Source organism: Lagenorhynchus albirostris, chromosome 10 (genome assembly GCF_949774975.1).
Source record: "Lagenorhynchus albirostris chromosome 10, mLagAlb1.1, whole genome shotgun sequence".
Classification (NCBI taxonomy): Eukaryota; Metazoa; Chordata; class Mammalia; order Artiodactyla; family Delphinidae; genus Lagenorhynchus; species Lagenorhynchus albirostris.
In genome coordinates, this window is record NC_083104.1 from 37,189,054 (window position 1) to 37,212,242 (window position 23,189).

The 23,189-nt window shown below is 38.5% G+C and overlaps 1 protein-coding gene across 6 annotated transcripts in view; it reads left to right on the forward strand.

The window, feature by feature from the left end:
* DCAF1 (DDB1 and CUL4 associated factor 1) overlaps positions 1-23,189 on the forward strand; it is a 93,278-nt gene that overhangs the window by 12,554 nt on the left and 57,535 nt on the right. For 3 of the 6 annotated variants that reach the window (XM_060161719.1, XM_060161718.1, XM_060161720.1), the window contains exons 3-5: positions 3,299-3,375; positions 5,699-5,772; positions 7,852-7,965. The exons of 1 other annotated variant lie outside the window; for it this stretch is intronic. In XM_060161719.1, coding sequence (XP_060017702.1) covers positions 3,299-3,375; positions 5,699-5,772; positions 7,852-7,965 — 265 coding nt within the window. The remainder of the gene's footprint in view (positions 1-3,298; positions 3,376-5,698; positions 5,773-7,851; positions 7,966-23,189) is intronic. 2 more of the 6 variants (XM_060161721.1, XM_060161722.1) reach the window with 2 other exon arrangements.

Consider the following 23,189-nt stretch of genomic DNA (forward strand, 5'->3'; position numbering starts at 1 on the left):
TGTGTGTCAGAACTGTAGGAGACACTTCTCTGAACCTCAGCTTCTTCATTTGTCACTAAAAGTGTGAGAGCTACATTGTTAAAAGATAGCCGCCATCCTCTGAGCTGCTTGCAAAAGACTATAGGACTTCCCTGGTGGTGCAGTAGTTAAGAATCCGCCTGCAATGCAGGGACCACGGGTTTGATCCCAGGTCTGGGAAGATCCCACATGCTGCGGAGCAACTAAACCCATGCACCACAACTACTGAGCCTGCGCTCTAGGGCCCGTGTGCTGCAACTACTGAAGCCCGTGTACCTAGAGCCCGTGCTCCACAACAAGAGAGAAGCCACTGCAACGAGAAGCCCGTGCACCACAACAAAGAGTACCCCCCTGCTTGCCGCAGCTAGAGAAAGCCTGCGTGCAGCAACAAAGACCCAGCGTGGCCAAAACAAACAAAAAAACAAAACAAAAAAACCCAAAAGACTATAGCCAGGCAGTAGAAAGCTAAGGTTAAAATACTGGGTTTTAACTCCAAATCCAGTGGGCTTTCCAGTGTAGGATGAGGTAAAGGTTCCTTGGAACAGGGACTTGAAAGTTGGTAGAATATACCTTGATTGAAAGCAGAGACAAGGTTTTCTAGGAAAAGTTCAAATGTGACTGAAAAATGTATCTAGGGGAGAATGAACTGGGGCATGTTTTTGTGGCAGTGAGGAAATGGGCCCCGCCAGAGTGGAGGGTGAATATAAGGTAGGAATGGAAGATAAAGTTATATGGAGCAAGATCTTAAAAAGATCTTTAAGGTTAGACTGGGACTTTAAGAGACAGTAGGATGAATTCAGAGTATAGTTTATTTTAGATAGGGGCAAAACTCTTACCATCCTTCAAATTGTGGGTCTGTTAGTTCACTGGCTATTTCCTAAAGTATCTTCACATCTGTCATCCCTCTCACCCTGCAAACTGGCTTCAGTTTGGGTGTATTGCATGAAAAGCAAATGAATTTCAGGCCTACATGCTCCTTTACTGACTATTTTTTAAAATGATCTTTTGGCTATTTTCCTAAGAAAAATGTACAACTCTATAACTTGATTGACTTTTTATTTTTTATGTTGTTTTATTTATTATAATCAAGACTTCGACTTAATTCTGTGAAAAAGGACTGGCATTGCGCCAAGCTGTATGAGCTTAACCCAGGTTTTGTGTTTTTTTTTATATTATTGAGATATAATTTATAGTCCACCCACGGTTGCTTGACTCTGTGGATGTGGAGGGCCAACTGTACTATGCCATTTTATACAAAGGACTTGAGCATTAGAGGATTTTAGTATCCCTGGGAGGTCCTGGAACCAATTCTCTGTGGATACTGAGGGATGGATTGTTTACTTACAAAATCATCACCTAGATCAAATTATAGAACTTGAGTACTACCTCCAGAAGGCTCCCTCCTGCCCCATTGCATCAATATCTACCTTAGATTAATTCGTTTTCTATTTGTTATTGATTCCCAGTTTCCATAGCAACACCACCTAAATAGCTCTGACTTAAGTTCTGTTTTAAGCAGACTACATATATTAACTTTTACTTCAGGGAAACTCTGTAAGATAGGGACTGTTATCCTCATTTTACAGATTAGGCGCAGAGAGGTTAAATAAGTTGACCGAAGTCACAAACAGGGGAAGAGATATGATTTGAACACTGGCCATCTGGCTCCAGAATCCATGTTTTTAACTTCTGCTGTGCTATATTGCTTAGTTTCCACTGAAGATACTAGTAGATCTTATAATATGTAATTTAAAATACATTTTATGTGATCATCCTTTGTGGCAAAGAGAGTTTTCAGAGTTTAGGGGGAAAGGTAGAAAAGGTAGAAATACTTTTGAGGCTTGATGGGGAAAAATATACCAGAGTGGGCAAGAATTTTTGCAGGGAGCTTAACCCTTAAGACTAGAAGTATGGTTTTGTGGAAATAAAGCATGCAGGAAAATTTGAGTTAGGATAGAGCATCCTAGATACTGGAGAGCATGAGAGCCTTTTATTTGATTGTCATTATAATAGGTTAAAATGTCAGTCCTTAGGGTACTCAGAAAGTGATTTTTCTTATTTCAAAAAAAAAAGTGTGAATAAAAAAGAACAGTTGATAACGTGCAACAACATGGATGACTCAACGTGCTGAGTGAAAGAAGTCAAACATAAAAAGAGTATATGTGGAGCTTCCCTGGTCGTGCAGTGGTTAAGAATCCGCTTGCCAATGCAGGGGACACGGGTTCCATCCCTGTTCCGGGAAGATCCCACATGCCGTGGAGCAACTAAGCCCGTGCGCCACAACTACTGAGCCTGCGCTCTAGAGCCCACGAGCCACAACTACTGAAGCCTGCATGCCTAGAGCCCGTGCTCCGCAGCAAGAGAAGCCCACGCACCACAACGAAGAGTAGCCCCCGCTCGCTGCAACTAGAGAAAGCCCGCACGCAGCAACGAAGACCCAACGCAGCCAAAAGTAAATAAATAAATAAAATAAAATTAAAAAAAAAAGAGTATATGTGATTTCATTTATATGAAATTGTAGAACAGGCAAAACTAATCTTTAGTGAGAAAAAGTAGGTGAGTGGTTGCTTAGGGCAGGGGTGGGAACCTGGGTGGGTGGAAGAATGTTACAGGCTGAGGTAACAGCACCTAGAAAGGTCCTGGAGCAGTTACGAGTTTGGACTCTGAAGAGCAGGGAAGGCCATGTGACCGTAGCTTAATAAAGGAGGGGTGGAGGAGTACAAGAAGTGGTCATAGATGCAGACAAAAGCCAGGTTACTGTAAACCTTGCAGTGCTTGGGTTTAATTTAAGTTGAGGGTAAGTCATTGAAAGTTGGAGGTGTATTGTGTCAGGTCAAGCATGGAAGCAAGAAACAAGGAGACCAGGGAAAAGTCTATTACAGGTAGTCCAGAAGTTGATAAAGGTGGTCTGGACAAGGGTAGGAGTGGTCAAAATTTAAGGAAATGATGGAAGTCAGGAGATATTTTGTAGGTAGAGCTTATAGGAATTATTGCTGTGGGGGATGGGGAGAAAAGGACAGTTTTAATGATGACTCCTTGTTTTTGGCTTCTGAGGGGATAGTGCTATTATTTGAGACAGGAGAGTTGGAGAGAAGAATGGATTTGGGAGTGGAAACTGTTTTATGAGATAGTTGTTTAGGTCTTTATGTTTGTTAGGAAAATACCCTTTTTCTAATTTTTTGCTTTTATTTTGTACCTTGATTGTTTGACTATTGTAGGTAGTGATACATTTTTTTTTGTATGCTTGTCTAGAATTGACCCTGTCTTCTCTTTGTGCTAGGATGTCTGAATTGATTGAAAAAGAAACTGAAGAATATCGTAAGGGGGATCCAGACCCATTTGATGATCGACATCCTGGTGAGACTGTGTTCTCTTAAGCCTGGCTCTAAACTGCTTAGGGCTTCCCTGGTGGCACAGTGATTGAGAGTCCACCTGCCGATGCAGGGGACACGGGTTCGTGCCCCGGTCCGGGAAGATCCCACATGCCGTGGAGCGACTGGGCCTGTGAGCCATGGCCGCTGAGCCTGCGCGTCCGTAGCCTGTGTTCCGCAACGGGAGAGGCCACAACAGTGAGAGGCCCGTGTACCGCAAAAAAAAAAAAGAAAACTGCTTAATATAAGGAATATTTTTCAATTGAAATAGAATTTATTTGTTAAAATATTGCTCAAGGTGGGGGCAGAGAGGAAAAATAAATTCCTGGCAAAATGGAAATACTTTTAATATTTACCTATTAAATGGAAAATTACTATTACTAGAAGCTAACTTAAAGGAACTAAATTATATAGATATACCTTATTGACTCAGTTGATATGATTACAAAGATTTAAAAAGAGAAAAATGTTCTGTCTTTCTGACTTTTAAACCAAAAGATGTTATCCTCTGTGCCTTCATTTTTCTAACAACAATAATTATCCTTTTATTAACGGGGAGATGTGGTTGAGAATGCATTCAGTGCCTTGCTTTTAGTTATGAAATTGATGCTTGGAACCTTGAATAATGAATGAATGGATTTCTTGATGTCTACTTTAGTGTTCCAACAGCTAAAATATGCCATCTCATGTTAATGTGGTTTTCTTTTGGGCCAATTTAATTAGAGCCATGACAAACCAGCCTGCTTTGGCATGGAATTTGCTATAATACAGAATTGTATGGGACTTGAGACTGCTATTTTATGTTCTCTCTAAGGTAGCTTACCAGTGGGCAAAGCTTATGTCATGTGGGCCCACACTGCATATAAATTTTCTCTTTATAAAACCAGGAGTTCCTTTTGGAGAGAAGAGTCTGAGATTTTGTATGTGGAGAGATAGTGAGAATGAATGGGACTTACAAAAATAAGAACATTGTATATCCACCCAAATGTTCCAGGGTTTATTTCTGTTTCTTAGACTTTTATTCCCAAATGTAAGTAAGCTAAGCATTTCAAATTGAGTGTCCAGTTGTTTATGTGATGTTACCTGCTGCTCTTGTCGTAGACATCCCCACTTGTGACTTTGAGAATGGCTATTGGGCTAACATCTTCAGTAAGGCAATCAGAGCATGAAATAGTAGGAAAGTGAAAAGAAACTAAGTTAATTCATGGGATTGTGAAAAGAATTCAAGAGGTGATCATGCTTAGTGACATTGCCTTGGGAAGGATGAAATGGTAACGAGGAAGAAGGGAGAGAAGAATGCCTTTTTTTTCAGTAGAAATTTAAAGACAGTTTTTTTCCTTCCTAACTCTTATGTTAAGTCATATTTGTCATTAGGCATAATTTCTATTAATAAAAATAAGGGTCACAGTTTCATCTTTTATAAAGAGAGAAAGTTAAGTAATGAGGTCCACGTTTGTTTTTATAGTACCATTCTCTAACTTCTGTTTTTGTGAATTACTTTGGGATATTAATTACAGCTTGGTAAAAACTTTATATCAGCAGCTTATATCTTTTCTTCATCCTAAATTGTATCCTTTGACTAAATTTGCCACTCTGAAAGGAAAATTAAATTGATGATATCTCTTTTAAAAGCGAACCAGTAATTTTCCCAACCATTAAGTAATTCTTTTACATTTAGGCTGTGTGTTGAGTAAATCCTAGGTTCCTGGCCTCCTTTCTTTCCCCAGGAGCTCAGAAGTTAAGATGACCACGTTTATTTTATCTTTAGAATTGGTGATTGCTTGGCGGGATTCCCCCTGTCCCCCAAACCTGGAGTGTTCATTACAGGTTTGAGGACACATTTGTACTGCTGTTGGCATTATAGTTGAGAGATTGGACTTGGAGCCTATCTTCTCCAGGCCACTCATCAAAAGAAGTTGTGCTTCCTTCCTTTCTTTGTCTGGGAAGTCATGGGTTTTCATTCTTTTAGGCTCCTTTATGATTCTTTTGTAGACCCTTGTATACTCTTAGTGATGCTGGTCTGGGTCTAGTGCTCATTTATTTAATTCAGCATTGATGTGTAGGCAATATGCTGGGAGATGGGAATGTTAGAGAGCAGTGTCTCAAATTTTTTATTGTCATTTTTAATTTTAAAGAATGCTCCTTATGAAATCTGATTCATCGAAAGAATCTTTTCTTTGTTTCTGTTAATTTTTGCTGGCCTTTTAATAGTACTTAAAACAACCCAGGTGCCTTTCCAGAGGTTTGAGTTGCTTGACTGGGATGACTTACTCATTCCTTTGTTTGTTCCTCCCCTCTTCTTTTGGTAGGTCGAGCTGATCCAGAGTGTATGCTGGGCCACTTGCTGAGAATACTCTTCAAGAATGATGATTTCATGAATGCAGTAGGTTTGCTTCTTACTTTTCTCTAGAGATTATCATCAGCAGATGCTGTACCTTTATTGTTTTTTTTTGTAAATAGTCTGTTTTTTCCTGAGGCCTTGACAGAGTTGGGAATAGAGTGGGTAGCTTTTTAAATTTGGTATTGGTTCAATGAAATAGACTGATCATGGACTTCTTTATTACCAAAGTCCTGGTTGTGGCCAAGGTGTTTTCTCTTTGGTGTGTACTTTGTTCACTTGAATATTGGTGAGGGTTCCCAAGGCATCTGTGCTCATTCTGGGGTGAGATGATTTTGAGTTTGGGAATATAGGAGTTCTCTTGGGTTCTTGAATAGAAAAGTAAGAGTGATATGTACCGTATGACTCTGCACTGACACTATGGGTGTGTGCATTGGGCATGTGGAGGGAGAGAAGGTGCCTTATTTAACTCTGGTCTGTTGAGGAGTAAATGAGGGTAAAAAAAAAAAAAGTATGTATTACTCACAGCTCCTGAACATAGTAATTATTTAATAAATTGTGGCTGTTAGGTTTGATTTTGGAGGTGGAATAGCATGATGCTTGAGAGCATGGGCTTTGGGGTCCATGTTTTGGGTTTAAGTGCAGCTCCACTCTTCATTGACATTTTGATCTTTAGGCAACTTAAGCCTCTCCAAGCTTTATTTTCTCAAAGCTTTATTTCCCTAATCTATGAAATAGGGATGATAGTTCTTACCTTAAAATGTTTTTGTAATCCTTGAATGAAATTAAACATGAAAAGTACTTAGTTCAGAACCTGGCACATGAGGGCTCAGTAATTATTAGCTATTATTTTTATCTGTATTATATTAATTCCCAATTTTATTTATCACTGGTGTCTCTTCTCTGCTTCAGATCACTTCCAGCTGCCTTCTAGACGTTCCCACATGGATATTTCCCACAGGCACCTTGAATTCTGCATGTCTCATTGTTTGCCCCACAATCTGTTTCTCTTATGCTCTAGCTCAGTAATGGTGTCCTTTCCTAGCCAGCTGGAAGTTATCCTTTATTCCTCTAAGCTTTCTTATTCAGTGAACTTACAGGTCTTATTGTGCCCTCCCCCTTAACCTTCACAAATCCCTCCGCTTCTTTCTGCCCTTGTTGTCAGACCTTAGATTAGCTACCACCATCTCTCGATACTGCAATAGCCTCTTAATTGGTTTCTCTTCTTATCTTGTCCCAACCCATTCTTTACTTATATCCCGAAAATCTTTATCAAATGCAAAAAATGATCATGGCATTCTCTTGCTTAAAATCCATTAGTGCTTTCCCATTGCTCTCAAGATAAATTTTAAATTTTTTATTTTGGTTTATAAACCCAATCTCATGGCCTCTGTTCTCTCATTTTCTGTTCCTGACCTTTGGCCCTCCTCTCTTTCCCACTCCTCCTTAGCTATTCCTGCTTGTCCTTCATGTTCTCGCTTGGAATCCCTTCCTCTCTAAAGCCTTCTCTGATTCCCTTGCAGAGTTGTATGGCTTCCTACAGGTTTCTGTAGCATCCTGTACTTACGATATTTGTTTTTCCAACTGTCACCTCTTTTGTATTATGAACCCTTTGATGGTGGGACTGTGTCTTATTCACTGTTGTATACCCAGCAATAGAACACAGTGCCACTTAGAGATCCAGTATTTATTTGATGAGTGCCAAAAGGAAAGTTTTATTGATACATTTATATATATAAAATATAAAACTCAAATTTTTTCATTAACTGTTGTCAAGAATCAGGGAAGGGTGAGGGGAGGCTTATCTTGCCCTGTTTTATCCTTCTGAAAAAGTGTATATGAGGATGGGAGTGTTTTCTTTGTGATATCCCTTGAGCTTGAATTTCTATGGTTGCTGAGTTGTTTTAGGGGGATTTGACTTTAAAGTGGCAGAAGAAATTATATGGTATTATCATGGCTCAGCAGGATCATAACTATTTCTAATAATTACAGGTTTAATTAATGTTAGGTATAGTCTTCTTTAATACCCTTTAGGCAAGCTATGGGAATGTATTAAGGATTTATTAGTCGTTATTAATTTGATTGGGTTGAATTTCAGATGAGATGTACTCCTTTTCTTTACAGCTGGTGAATGCATATGTGATGACAAGCCGAGAGCCCCCTTTAAACACTGCTGCTTGCAGACTCCTACTGGACATCATGCCAGGGCTAGAAACTGCTGTCGTCTTTCAAGAAAAGGTACTTACTAAAAAGAAAAGTCAACATTTTATTTTTTAGTTGAATGCTGATCTGTTTTTCTTTGTTAAAATAATTTATAGTTTTTTCTTATTATAGTAGTAATCTATATTATAGAATCTTAAGAAATTAAGACAATAAGAAAAATTTTTAAATAACTATTTTAGTGAGTACTTGCTGCTTGGGTGCTGTAGTCTTTTTTAAAATCTTAAGATCATGTTTTTAGATATGGATTTGTGGATTTAACGATTTATGATCTTATTCAAACTCTTATTCCTTTTTTTTTTTATTGGAAAGTAGGTGCTTTACAATGTTGTGTTAGGGTGCTGTACAGCAGAGTGAGTCAGTTATACATATATGTATATCCACTCTTTTTTAGATTTCCTTCCCATTTAGGTCACCACAAGAGCACTGAGTATAGTTCCCTGTGCTATACAGTAGGTTCTCATTAGTTATCTGTTTTGTATATAGTAGCATATATATGTCATTACCATTCTCCCAATTCATCCCACCCTCCCTTCCCCCTTGGTAACGATAAGTTTGTTTTCTACATCTGTGACTCTATTTCTGCTTTGCTAATAAGTTCATCTGTATACCATTTTTGTAGATTCCACATATAAGTGATACTATACGATATTTGTCTTTCTCTTTGTGACTTCACTCTGTATGACAGTCTCTAGGTCCATCCACGTCACTGCAAATGACATTTCGTTCCTTTTTATGGCTGAGTAATATTCCATTGCATATATGTATCACATCTTCTTTATCCATTCTTCTGTCAGTGGACATTTAGCTTGCTTCCATGTCCTGGCAGTTGTAAATAGTGCTGCAGGGAACATCGGGGTGCATGTATCTTTTTGAATTATGGTTTTTTCTGTGTGTATGCCCATAGTGGGATTGCTGGGTCACATGGTAGTTCTATTTTTAGTTTTTTTTTTAAGGAACCTCCATACTGTTCTCCATAGTGGCTGTACCAATTTACATTCCCACCAACGGTGTAGGAGGGTTCCCTTTTCTCCACACTCTCTTCAGCATTTATTCTTTGTAGATTTTTTAATGTTGGTGATTCTGACTGATGTGAGGTTACCTCATTGTAATTTTGATTTGCATTTCTCTAATAATTAAGACTCTTATTCTTAATGATGAGTAGTCTTCCCCAGTGATGAGGACATTCTGTTCTGAGGAAGGCTGTCTTATTCTTGGCAGTATTTAATATTCACTTAGTTAATGTTTGAAGGCTGTGCTGGGCTGTGTTTTATGCTATGTGCTGAGAATATTTTGTCAGCAAGATAGGAGCTTATATTTATATATATATTTGGAAGAACAGAGACAAACTGATAATTTCAAGTAAGGATAAGTGCTTTGAAGACCAGAGAATGGTAATTTGTTAGTGACTGTGTATATTTCAGTTGTCAAAAATTAGTTGCTGTGTTTTTAGAAGTAATGTTGATATTTTGTCTCTTAGCATTAAGAATTTGCAGTGTGAATTGTGTATGCTATATAGCTTTCTTTGCTTTTAAAGACACTAAAAATTTAATCTGAAAAAATCTGGAAGTCTCAGTATAGTTAAATGCATAAGCCAAGTGAAAGATCTGGAAACAGATTTTCTTAACTTTTAAGAAAATTTTATTACAGAATTGTACCACATAATGTATTTTAGAGAATAACATTGTTATTAATGCTATAGTTTGCAGTATTATGTAGACTAGATTTAAAAATCTCTAATTAGCTCCCACTGTGGGAGACCAAAAAAATCTATCTCCTGTCAAAAATGTTTTAATGTGAATTCTTTTTTTTTTTAATGTGAGTTCTTTTGAAAAGCATGGTGAAAATGAAGCACTTACAGCAGTGTATTTGTTATATGCAAGATTTATATATTATGTGGGATCTTCCTTGACCAGGGCTTGAACCCATGTTCCCTGCATTGACAGGCAGATTGTTAACCACCGCACCACCAGGGAAGTCCTAGAACAGTTTGTTTCTTAATAACTGATTTTTATTAGGTCGAGAGAAGTAAATTATTCAAAGATAATCATAATTAGGTTGGAAATAACATTGCCTTGAATCCAATGTCCTAGAGTGTAGATTATAAACCTCTTTAACCTTGTGAGACCTTACCACTGGATCATATGATGTTCTTTACCTTTCAGAAATATCCTATGCACATTTTTTGGTGTGAATCAATGTTTTACTTCTTTAAAAACATTTAATTATAGTGTGTAAATTAATGAGCCAGAAATCATAATTTTTGGGGACTTCCCTGGCGGTCCAGTGGTTAAGACTCCACACTTCCACTGCAGGGGGCACAGGTTCGATCCCTGGTCAGGGAACTTAGATTCTGCATTCTGCGCAGTGCAGACCGCCCCCCCGCTCAAAAAAAAAAAAAAAGAAAAAACAAAATCATTATTTTTAGACAGATTGGCAACTGGTGTTTCACAAAGCTACAGTTAAGACTCATTGCTTTAGGGCTTCCCTGGTGGCACAGTGGTTAAGAATCCGCCTGCCAGTGCAGGGGACATGGGTTTAGAGCCCTGGTCTGGGAAGATCCCACATGCCACGGAGCAGCTAAGCCCGTGTGCCACAGCTACTGAGCCTGGGCTCTAGAGCCTGTGCTCTGCAACAAGAGATGCCACCGCAATGAGAGGCCTGCGCACTGCAACGAAGAGTAGCCCCCACTCGCCGCAACTAGAAAAAACCCACGTGCAACAATGCAGACCCAGTGTAGCCAAAAATAAATAAAATAAAATTAATAAATTTATTTAAAAAAAAGATTCACTGCTTTAGAGCAGTGTTTCTCAAACTTTCTGAACCGATAGTTACACATTTTACTTTTTCCAAAAGCTGGGTACATTTTGTTTTACATTGCAACCCATAGATTATATGTATCAGAGTTTTCTTGAACATTGTTTACCCTTTGTGCAGTGCATCCTTATAGTTTCTATTTCATTTCTTTTTAAGAGCTGGTTGTAAGTTACTAAATTGATTGTATTCTAGCTGCTGTTTAAAAAAGTTGCTGGATTGTACTTTCACAGATGTTGAAATAGCTTTAAATTTTATTTTGTTTTATTTTCTGTTTATGCTTGCTGCTCTTTTTTTTTTAAGTATAGTTGATTTACAATGCTGTGTTAATTTGTGCTGTACAGCAAGGTGGCTCATTTGTATACATATATACATTCTTTTTTTTTTTAATATTCTTTTCCATTATGGTTTATCCCAGGAGACTGGATATAGTTCCCTGTGTTATACAGTAGGACCTTGTTGTTCGTCTGTTCTAAATGTAATAGTTTGCATCTACTAACCCCAAACTCCCAGTCCATCCCTCTGCCTCCCTCCATCCTCCTTGGTAACCACAAGTCTGTTCTCTATGTCTGTGAGTCTGTTTCTGTTTTGTAGATAGGCTCATTTGTGCCATATTTTAGATTCCACATATAAGTGATATCACGTGGTATTTGTCTTTCTCTGTCTGATTTTACTTAGTATGATAATCTCAGGTTGTATCCATGTTGCTGCAAATGCCATTATTTCGTTCTGTTTTATGGCTGGGTCGTATTTCATTATATATATGTACCACATCTTTTTTTTATCCATTCATCTGTCGACGGACCTTTAGGTTGTTTCCATGTTTTGGCTATTGTGAATAGTGCTGCTATGAACATAGGGGTACCTGTATCTTTTTATTTATTTATTTTTGGCTGTGTTGGGTCTTTGTTGCTGCGTGTGGGCTTTCTCTAGTTGCGACGAGTGGGGGCTACTCTTTGTTGCGGTGTGCGGGCTTCTCATTGTGGTGGCTTCTCTTGCTGCAGAGCACGGGCTCTAGGCGCGTGGGCTTCGGTAGTTGTGGCACGTGGGCTCAGTGGTTGTGGGTCGCAGGCTGTAGAGTGCAGGCGCAGTAGTTGTGGCTCATGGGCTTAGTTGCTCCACGGCATGTGGGATCGTCCCGGAGCAGGGCTCAAACCTGTGTCCCTTGTATTGGCAGGCGGATTCTTAACCACTGTGCCACCAGGGAAACCCCTGTCTTTTTGAATTATAGTTTTGTCTGGGTATATGCCCAGGAGTGGGATTGCTGGATCATATGGTAACTGTATTTTTACTTTTCTGAGGAACCTCCATACTATTTTCCAGTATAGTGGCTGCACCAACTTGCATTCCCACCAACATTGTAGTAGGGTGCCCTTTTCTCCACACCCACTCCAGCATTTGTTATTTGTAGACTTTAGGAAAAAAAAAAAGGGTTTCCCTGGTGGTGCAGTGGTTGAGAGTCCGCCTGCCGATGCAGGGGACACGGGTTCGTGCCCCGGTCTGGGAAGATCCCAAATGTGGCGGAGCGGCTGGGCCTGTGAGCCATGGCCGCTGAGCCTGCATGTCCGGAGGCTGTGCTCTGCAACGGGAGAGGCCAGAACAGTGAGAGGCCCGTGTAACGCAAAAAAAAAAAAAAAAAAAAAGATAAATGAATAAATAAATGGCTGTGTTGAGTCTTCATTACTGCACGCAGGCTTTCTGTAGTTGCGGCGAGCAGGGGCTTCTCTTCATTGCAGTGCGCAGGCTTCTCTTGTTGTGGAGCTCTAGGCACATGGGCTTCAGTAGTTGTGGCATGCAGCCTCTAGAGCGCAGGCTCAATAGTTGTGGTGCACGGGCTTAGTTGCTCCACGGCATGTGGGATCTTCCCGGACCAGGGCTTGAACCCGTGTCCCCTGCATTGGCAGGTGGATTCTTAACCACTGTGCCATCAGGGAAGTCCCTGTTATTTGTAGACTTTTTAATGATGGCAGTTCTGACTGGTGTGAGGTGGTACCTCATTTTAGTTTTGTTTTACATTTCTCTAATAATCAGTGATGTTGAGCATCTTTTCATGTGCCTACTGGCCATCTGCATGTCTTCTTTGGAGAAATGTCTATTAAGATCTTCTTTTGATTTTTCAATTGGGTTGTTTGTTTTTTTTTTGTTGTTGAGTTGTATGAGCTGTTTGTATATTTTGGAGATTAAGCATTTTTGGTCTCATCATTTCAAATATTTTCTCCCCTTCTGTAGGTTTTTTTTTTTTTTTTTAACATTTATTTATTTATTTCGCTGTGCCGGTTCTTAGTTGCCATGTGCGGGATCTTCGTTGCCGCGTGTGGGATCTTCCTTGCCACATGTGGGATCCTTGTTGCTGTGTACAGGATCTTCAGTTGCAACATGTGGGATCTTTTAGTTGCGGCATGTGAACTCTTAGTTGCAGCATGTGGGATCTAGTTTCCTGACCAGGGATTGAACGTGGGCCCCCAGCATTGGGAGTGTGGAGTCTTAGCCACTGGACCACCAGGAAAGTCCCTCGTTTCTTTTAAATGATTTCCTTTGCTGTGCAAAAGCTTTTAAGTTTGATTAGGTCCCATTTTATTTTTGTTTTTATTTCTGTTGCCTTGGGAGACTGACCTAAGAAACTATTGGTACGATTTATGTCAGAGAATGTTTAGCCTGTGCTTTCTTCTAGGAGTTTATGGTGTTATGTCTTATGTTCAAGTCTTTAAGCCATTTTGAGTATTTTTGTGCATGGTGTGAGTGTGTGTCCCAACTTCACTGATTTACATGTGGCTGTCCATCTTTCCCAGTACCACTTGCTGAAGAGACTGTCTTTTTCCCATTTTATAGTCTTGCTTCCTTTGTCCATGATTAATTGAATGTAGGTGTGTAGGTTTATTTTTGGGCTCTCTATTCTGTTCCATTGATCCATATGTCTGTTTTTGTACTGATACCACACTGTTTTGATTACTGTACCTTTGTAGTATTGTCTGAAGCCTGGGAGAGTTATGCCTCCTGCTTTGAATTTTTTCCTCAGGATTGCTTTGGCAATTCTGGGTCTTTTATGGCTCCATATGAATTTTTGCATTATTTGTTCTAGTTCTGCAAAAAATGTCATGGGTAATTTGATAGGGATTGCATTAAATCTGTGGATTGCTTTGGGTAGTATTGCCATTTTAATAATATTAATTCTTCCAATCCAAGAGCATGGGATATCTTTCCATTTCTTTGCATTCTCTTTACTTTCTTTTAGTAATGTTTTATAGTTCTTAGCATATAAGTCTTTCACTTCCTTGGTCAGGTTTATTCCTAGGTATTTTATGTTTTTTGGTGTGATTTTAAAAAGTATTGTTTTTATACATTCTCTTTCTGATATTTCATTGGTTTTTAAAAAATATTTATTTATTTAGCTGTGTCGGGTCTTAGTTGTGGCACTCCGGATCTTCATTGTGGCATGCAGGATCTTTCATTGCGGCGCATGGGCTCTTCATTGTGGTGCACGGACTCTAGAGAGCATGGGCTCAGTAGTTGTGGTGAGCAAGCTCTCTACTTGTGGCACATGGGTTCCAGACCGTGCGGGCTTAGTAGTTGTGGTACACGGGCTCTAGGGCATGCAGGCTCAGTAGTTGACAGCACACAGGCTTAGTTGCCCCGCGGCATGTGGGATCTTAGTTCCCTGACCAGGGATCGCACCTGCGTCCCCTGCATTGGACGGTGGATTCTTAAGCACTGGACCACCAGAGAAGTCCCTGATATTTCATCATTAGTGTCAAGAAATTTATGCAACTGATTTCTGAATGTTAATCTTGTATCTTGCTACTTTTCTGAATTCCTTTATAGGATCTAGTAGTTTTAGTGTGGAATCCTTAGGGTTTTCTATATATAGTATCATGTCTTCTGCATTTAGTGACAATTTTACCTCTTCCCTTTCAATTTGAATACCTTTTATTTTTCTTGTCAGATTGCTGTGGCTAGGACTTCCAATACTATGTTGAATAGAAGTGGTAAGAGTGGGCATCCTTGTCTTGTTCCAGGTTTTAGTGGGAAGGCTTTCAGCTTTTCACCACTGAGTATTTTATTGGCTTTGGGTTTGTCATAAATGGCTTTTATTATGTTGAGGTATGTTCCCTCTATACTCACTTCGGTAAAAGTTTTTATCATGGATGATGTTGAATTTTGCCAAATGCTTTTTCTGCATCTATTGAGATAATCACATGGTTTTTGACTTTTGTTTATGTGGTATATTACATTGATTGCTTTGCAGATGTTGAACCATTCTTGTGAACTTGGGATGAATCCCACTTGGTTGTGGTGTATGATCTTTTTTATGTGGTGTTGGATTCAGTTTGCTAATATTTTGCTGAGAATTTTTGCATCTATATTCATCAAAGATATTGGCCTGTAATTTTCTTTTTTGGTGGTATCTTTGTCTGATTTTGGTATCAGGGTGATGGTGACTTCATAGAATGTCTTTGGGAGTGTTTCATCCTCTTCAGTCTTTTGGAACAGTTTTAGAAGAATCAGTGTAAGTTCTTCTTTGTATGTTTGGTAGAATTTGCCTGTGAAGGCACCTGGTCCTGGACTTTTGTTTGTAGGGAGTTTTAAAAATTACAGATTCTACTTCACTTCTAGTGATCAGTCTGTTCAGATCATCTGTTTCTTCTTGATTCAATTTTGGTGGGCTGTATGTTTGTAGAAAGTTGTCTATTTCTTGTAGGTTGTCAAATTTGTTGGCATATAATTGTTCACAGTACTCTTTCATGTTTTTTTTTGTATTTCTATGGTACCAGCTGAGATTTCTCCTTTTTCATTTCTTATTTTATTTGGGTTCTCGCTCTTTTCTTCTTGGTGAGCCTGGCCAGAGGTTTGTCAACTTTGTTTACCCTTTCAAAGAACCAGTTCTCGGTTTCTTTTTTTGGGGGGGGGGTCACGCTGCGTGGTTTGTGGGATCCTAGTTCCCTGACCAGCGATTGAACCTGGGCCCTTGGCAGTGAAAGTGCGGAGTCCTAACCACTGGACCACTAGGGAATTCCCTTTCTTTTGTTTTTTAAACCTCTGTTTTATTTATTTCCACCCTGATCTTTATTGTTTTCTTCCTTCTGCTGACTATGGGTTTCGTTTGTCCTTTTTCTGATTCTTTGAAGTGGTAGGTTAGGTTGTTTATTTGAGACTTTCCTTGTTTTTTGAAGAAGGCCCGTGTCACTATGAACTTCCCTCTAAGAACTGCTTTTGCTGCATCCCATGGATTTTGTATGATTGTGTTTTCGTTGTCGCTTTTCTCAAGGTATTTTTTAAATTTCCTTTTTGATTTCCTTGTTGACCCATTGGCTTTGTAGTAGCATGTTGTTTAGTCTCCATGTAATCATTTTTTTCTCATTTCTTTTCCTATGGTTGATTTCTAGTTTCATGCCATTGTGTTCAGAGGAGATGCTTGAAATAATTTCTGTACTCTTATTAAATTTGTTGAGGTTAGTTTTGTGCCTTAGTATGTGGTCAGTCCTAGAGAGAGTGTTCCATGTGCACTTGAAAAGAATGTGTATTCTGGTTTTTTTTTTTATGTAATATCCTGAAAATATCATTTAAATCTAAGCGTTGTATCATTTAGGATCTCTGTTGCCTTATTGATTTTCTGTCTAGAAGATCTCTTCATTGATGTGAGTGGGGTGTTAAAAGTCTCCTATTGTATTCCCATCAATTCCTCCTGTTATGTCTGTTAGTATTTGTTTTATGTATTTGATTGCTCCTGTATCAGTCGCACATATGTTGACGAAGTGTTAAATCATCTTCTTGTATTGATCCTTTTACTGTTACATAGTGTCCTTTATCTTTCTTATGGCCTTTTTTTAATTTTTAAAATATTTATTTATTTTGGCGGCACTGGGTGTTAGTTGCAGCACGTGGGATCTTAGTTGCAGCACGTGGACTTCTTGGTTGTGACATGCGGACTGGACTCTTAGTTGTGGCATGAGGACTCTTAGTTGCGGCATGTGGACTGTTTAGTTGCAGCATCCATGTGGTATCTATTTCCCCGACCAGGGATCGAACCTGGGCTCCCTGCATTGGGAGCACAGAGTCTTACACATTGGACCACCAGGGAAGTCCTTGGCCTTTGTTTTAAAGTCTGTTTTGTCTGCTAGGAATATTGTAGCTCCTGCTTTCTTGTCATTTCTGTTTGCATGAAATGAAATACCTTTTTCCATTCCCTCACTTTCAGTCTATGTGTGTCCTTTGCCCTAAGATGGATCTCTTGTAGGTTGAATCTTGTAGACTCTTGTTTTTTTTATCCAGTCTGCCACTCTTTGTTTTTGATTGGAGCATTTGGTCGATTGACATTTAAGGTAATATTGATACATATATATTTATTGCCATTTTAAACCTTGTTTTCAGCTGTTTCTATATTCCTTGTTTGTTCCTTTTTCTTTTTCTTTTTGGGGGTTGATGATTTTATTTTATGCTTGTGTTGTTTTTGGTTTTTGTGAATCTATTGTATGTTTTTGATTTGTGGTTGCCCTGTTTTTCAAGTATGTTAACCCCTTCCTAGTTCTGCTTGCTTTAGACTGATAGTCATATAGGCCCTAAAACATTCTAAAAACAAAAAATCTACATTTTCTTAGTCCTTCCCCAAATTTTATGATTTTGATGTCCTTTTTTTATATCTTCATCTTTATCCTTTTGCTGTTCCTTGCATTTATGATCGCTTTCACAAATAGGTGGTGGTTTTTTTTTCTTTTTGATTTGTATACTAGCTAATTTAAGTGATTTACTCTCCAATTGCTATCTCCCTGTATCTTCCTGCTTCTTTTAGAGAAGACCTTTCAATATTTCTTTTAGGATAGATTTAGTATTGCTGTATTCTTTTATTTTTTCCTTGTCAGAGAAGTTATTTTTCCTCCTATTCTAAATGATAATTTTGCTGGGTAGAGTATTCTAGGTTGCAGATTTTTCCCTTTCAAGACTTTGAATATATTTTGTCACTCCCTTCTGGCTTGCAGCATTTCTTTAGAGAAATCAGCTGATAGCCTTATTGGGCCTTCCCTTGTAATTAACTCTTTGTTTTTCTCTTGCTGCCTTTAGTACTCTCTCTTTGACTTTTGCCATTTTTATTATCATATATCTTGGTGTGTAGGTCTGTCTGGGTTCATCTTGATTGGGACCCTCTGTGCTTCCTATATGTGGATATCTGTTTCCTTCTTTAGATTTGGGAAGTTTTCAGCCATAATTTCTTCAGATACATTTTCAATCCCCTTTTCTCTTTTTTCTCCCTCTGGAATCCCTGTTATGTGTATTTTGGCATGGTTTATATTATCCCATAGGTCTGTTAATGTTGCTTTCTTTTTTAAAAATTAATTAATTAATTAATTTGGATGCGCTGGGTCTTAGTTGTGGCAAGTGGGATCTTTGTTGCCATGTGCGGGATCTTCATTTTGGTTGTGGCATGCGGGTGTTAGTTGCGGCATCCAGGATATTTTTTTTTAGTTGCGGCACATGGGATTTTTAGTTGCGCCATGCAGGATATTTTAGTTGCGGCATGCAGCTCCTAGTTGCGGCATGTGGGATCTAGTTCCCTGACTGAGGATCAAACCCGGGCCCCCTGCGTTGGGAGCATGGAGTCTCAACTGCTGGACCACCAGGGATATCCCTCATTTGGTTTTCTGTCTACTCTTTTGTTTGGGTAATTTCTTTTTTTTTTTTTAACATCTTTATTGGGGTATAATTGCTTTACAATGGTGTGTTAGTTTCTGCTTTATAACAGAGTGAATCAGTTATACATACACATATGTTCCCATATCTCTTCCCTCTTGCGTCTCCCTCTCTCCCACCCTCCCTATCCCACCCATCCAGGTGGTCACAAAGCACCGAGCTGATCTCCCTGTGCTATGTGGCTGCTTCCCACTAGCTATCTACCTTACATTTGGTAGTGTATATATATCCATGCCTCTCTCTCGCTTTGTCACAACTCACCCTTCCCCCTCCCCATATCCTCAAGTCCATTCTCTAGTAGGTCTGTGTCTTTATTCCTGTCTTACCCCTAGGTTCTTCATGACATTTTTTTTTTAATTTCCATATATATGTGTTAGCATACGGTATTTGTCTTTCTCTTTCTGACTTAATTCACTCTTTATAACAGACTCTAGGTCTATCCACCTCATTACAAATAGCTCAATTTCGTTTCTTTTTATGGCTGAGTAATGTTCCATTGTATATATGTGCCACATCTTCTGTATCCATTCATCTGATGATGGGCACTTAGGTTGTTTCCATCTCCGGGCTATTGTAGATAGAGCTGCAATGAACATTTTGGTACATGATTCTTTTTGAATTATGGTTTTCTCAGGGTATATGCCCAGTAGTGGGATTGCTGGGTCATATAGTAGTTCTATTTGTAGTTTTTTAAGGAACCTCCATACTGTTCTCCATAGTGGCTGTACCAATTCACATTCCTACCAGCAGTGCAAGAGTGTTCCCTTGTCTCCACACCCTCTCCAGCATTTATTGTTTCTAGATTGTTTGATGATGGCCATTCTGACTGGTGTGAGATGATATCTCATTGTAGTTTTGAGTTGCATTTCTCTAATGATTAATGATGTTGAGCGTTCTTTCATGTGTTTGTTGGCAGTCTGTATATCTTCTTTGGAGAAATGTCTATTTAGGTCTTCTGCCCACTTTTGGATTGGGTTGTTTGTTTTTCTGTTATTGAGCTGCATGAGCTGCTTGTAAATTTTGGAGATTAATCCTTTGTCAGTTGTTTCATTTGCAAATATTTTCTCCCTTTCTGAGGGTTGTCTGTTGGTCTTGTTTATGGTTTCCTTTGCTGTACAAAAGCTTTGCAGTTTCATTAGGTCCCATTTATTTTTGTTTTTATTTCCATTCCTCTAGGAGGTGGGTCAAAAAGGATCTTGTTGTGATTTATGTCATAGAGTGTTCTGCCTATGTTTTCCTCTAAGAGTTTGATAGTTTCTGGCCTTACATTTAGGTCTTTAATCCATTTTGAGCTTATTTTTGTGTATGGTGTTAGGGAGTGATCTAATCTCATACTTTTACATGTACCTGTCCAGTTTTCCCAGCACCACTTATTGAAGAGGCTGTCCTTTCTCCACTGTACATTCCTGCCTCCTTTATCAAAGATAAGGTGACCATATGTGCGTGGGTTTATCTCTGGGCTTTCTATCCTGTTCCATTGATTTATCTTTCTGTTTTTGTGCCAGTACCATACTGTCTTGATTACTGTAGCTTTGTAGTATATAGTCTGAAGTCAGGGAGCCTGATTCCTCCAGCTCCGTTTTTCATTCTCAAGATTGCTTTGGCTATTCCGGGTCTTTTGTGTTTTCATACAGATTGTGAAATTTTTTGTTCTAGTTCTGTGAAAAATACCAGTGGTAGTTTGATAGGGATTGCATTGAATCTGTAGATTGCTTTGGGTAGTAGAGTCATTTTCACAATATTGATTCTTCCAATCCAAGAACATGGTATATCTCTCCATCTATTTGTATCATCTTTAATTTCTTTCATCAGTGTCTTATAATTTTCTGCATACAGGTCTTTTGTCTCCTTAGGTAGGTTTATTCCTAGATATTTTATTCTTTTTGTTGCAATGGTAAATGGGAGTGTTTTCTTGATTTCACTTTCAGATTTTTCATCATTAGTGTATAGGAATGCAAGAGATTTCTGTGCATTAATTTTGTATCTTGTTACTTTACCAAATTCATTGATTAGCTCTAGTGGTTTTCTGGTAGCATCTTTAGGATTCTCTATGTATAGTATCACATCATCTGCAAACAGTGACAGCTTTACTTCTTCTTTTCCGATTTGGATTCCTTTTATTTCCTTTTCTTCTCTGATTGCTGTGGCTACAACTTCCAAAACTATGTTGGATAAGAGTGGTGAGAGTGGGCAACCTTGTCTTGTTACTGATCTTAGTGGAAATGCTTTCAGTTTTTCACCATTGAGGATGATGTTGGCTGTGGGTTTGTCATATATGGCCTTTATTATGTTGAGGAAAGTTCCCTCTATGCCTACTTTCTGGAGGGTTTTTATCATAAATGGGTGTTGAATTTTGTCAAAAGCTTTCTCTGCATCTATTGAGATGATCATATGGTTTTTCTCCTTCAATTTGTTAATATGGTGTATCACGTTCATTGATTTGCATATATTGAAGATTCCTTGCATTCCTGGAATAAACCCCACTTGATCATGGTGTATGATCCTTTTAATGTGCTGTTGGATTCTGTTTGCTAGTATTTTGTTGAGGATTTTTGCATCTGTGTTCATCAGTGATACTGACCTGTAGTTTTCTCTTTCTGACATCCTTGTCTGGTTTTTGTATCAGGGTGATGGTGGCCTTGTAGAATGAGTTTGGGAGTGTTCCTCCCTCTGCTATATTTTGGAAGAGTTTGAGAAGGATAGGTGTTAGCTCTTCTCTAAATGTTTGATAGAATTCACCTGTGAAGCCATCTGGTCCTGGGCTTTTGTTTGTTGGAAGATTTTAAATCACAGTTTCAATTTCAGTGCTTGTGATTGGTCTGTTCATATTTTCTATTTCTTCCTGATTCAATCTTGGCAGGTTGTGCATTGCTAAGAATTTGTCCATTTCTTCCAGGTTGTCCATCTTATTGGCATAGAGTTGCTTGTAGTAATCTCATGATCTTTTGTATTCTGCAGTGTCAGTTGTTACTTCTCCTTTTTCATTTCTAATTCTATTGATTTGAGTCTTCTCCCTTTTTTTTTTGATGAGTCTGGCTAGTGGTTTATCAATTTTGTTTATCTTCTCAAAGAACCAGCTTTTAGTTTTATTGATCTTTGCTATCGTTTCCTTCATTTCTTTTTCATTTATTTCTGATCTGATTTTTATGATTTCTTTCTTTCTGCTAACTTTGGGTTTTTTTTGTTCTTCTTTCTCTAATTGCTTTAGGTGCAAGGTTAGTTTGTTTATTCGAGATGTTTCCTGTTTTGTAAGGTAGGATTGTATTGCTATAAACTTCCCTCTTAGAACTAACTGCTTTTGCTGCATCCCATAGATTTTGGGTCATTGTGTCTCCACTGTCATTTGTTTCTAGGTATTTTTTAATTTCCTGTTTGACTTCTTCAGTGATCACTCGTTATTAAGTAGTGTATTGTTTAGCCTCCATGTGTTTGTATTTTTTACAGATCTTTTCCTGTAATTGATATCTAGTCTCATAGCGTTGTGGTCGGAAAAGATACTTGATAGAATTTCAGTTTTCTTAAATTTACCAAGGCTTGATTTGTGACCCAAGATATGATCTATGCTGGAGAATGTTCCATGAGCACTTGAGAAAAATGTGTGTTCTGTTGTTTTTGGATGGAATGTCCTATAAACATCAATTAAGTCCATCTTGTTTAATGTATCATTTAAAGCATGTGTCTCCTTATTTATTTTCATTTTGGATGATCTGTCCATTGGTGAAAGTGGGGTGTTAAAGTCCCCTACTATGAATGTGTTACTGTTGATTTCCCCTTTTATGGCTGTTAGTATTTGCCTTATGTATTGAGGTGCTCCTATGTTGGGTACATAAATATTTACAATGGTTATATCTTCTTCTTGGATCAATCCCTTGATCATTATGTAGTGCCCTTCTTTGTCTCTTCTAATAGTCTTTATTTTAAAGTCTATTTTGTCTGATATGAGAATTGCTACTCCAGCTTTCTTTTGGTTTCCATTTGCATGGAGTATCTTTTTCCATCCCCTTACTTTCAGTCTGTATGTGTCTCTAGATCTGAAGTGGGTCTCTTGTAGACAGCAGATATATGGGTCTTGTTTTTGTATCCATTCAGCCAGTCTATGTCTTTTGGTGGGAGCATTTAGTCCATTTACATTTAAGGTAATTATCGATATGTATGTTCCTATTCCCATTTTCTTAATTGTCTTGGGTTTGTTATTGTAGGTCTTTTCCTTCTCTTGTGTTTCTTGCCTAGAGAAGTTCCTTTAGCATTTGTTGTAAAGCTGGTTTGGTGGTGCTGAACTCTCTCAGCTTTCGCTTGTCTGTAAAGGTTTTAATTTCTCCATTAAATCTGAATGAGATCCTTGCTGGGTAGAGTAATCTTGGCTGCAGGTTTTTCTCCATCATCACTTTAAATATGTCCTGCCAGTCCCTTCTGGCTTGCAGAGTTTCTGCTGAAAGATCAGCTGTTAACCTTATGGGGATTCCCTTGTGTGTTATTTGTTGTTTTTCCCTTGCTGCTTTTAATATGTTTTCTTTGTATTTAATTTTTGACAGTGTGATTAATATGTGTCTTGGCGTATTTTTCCTTGGATTTATCCTGTATTGGACTCCCTGTGCTTCCTGGACTTGATTAACTATTTCCTTATCCATATTAGGGAAGTTTTCAACTATAATCTCTTCAAATATTTTCTCAGTCCTTTTCTTTTTCTCTTCTTCTTCTGGAACCTCTATAATTCGAATGTTGGTGCGTTTGATGTTGTCCCAGAGGTC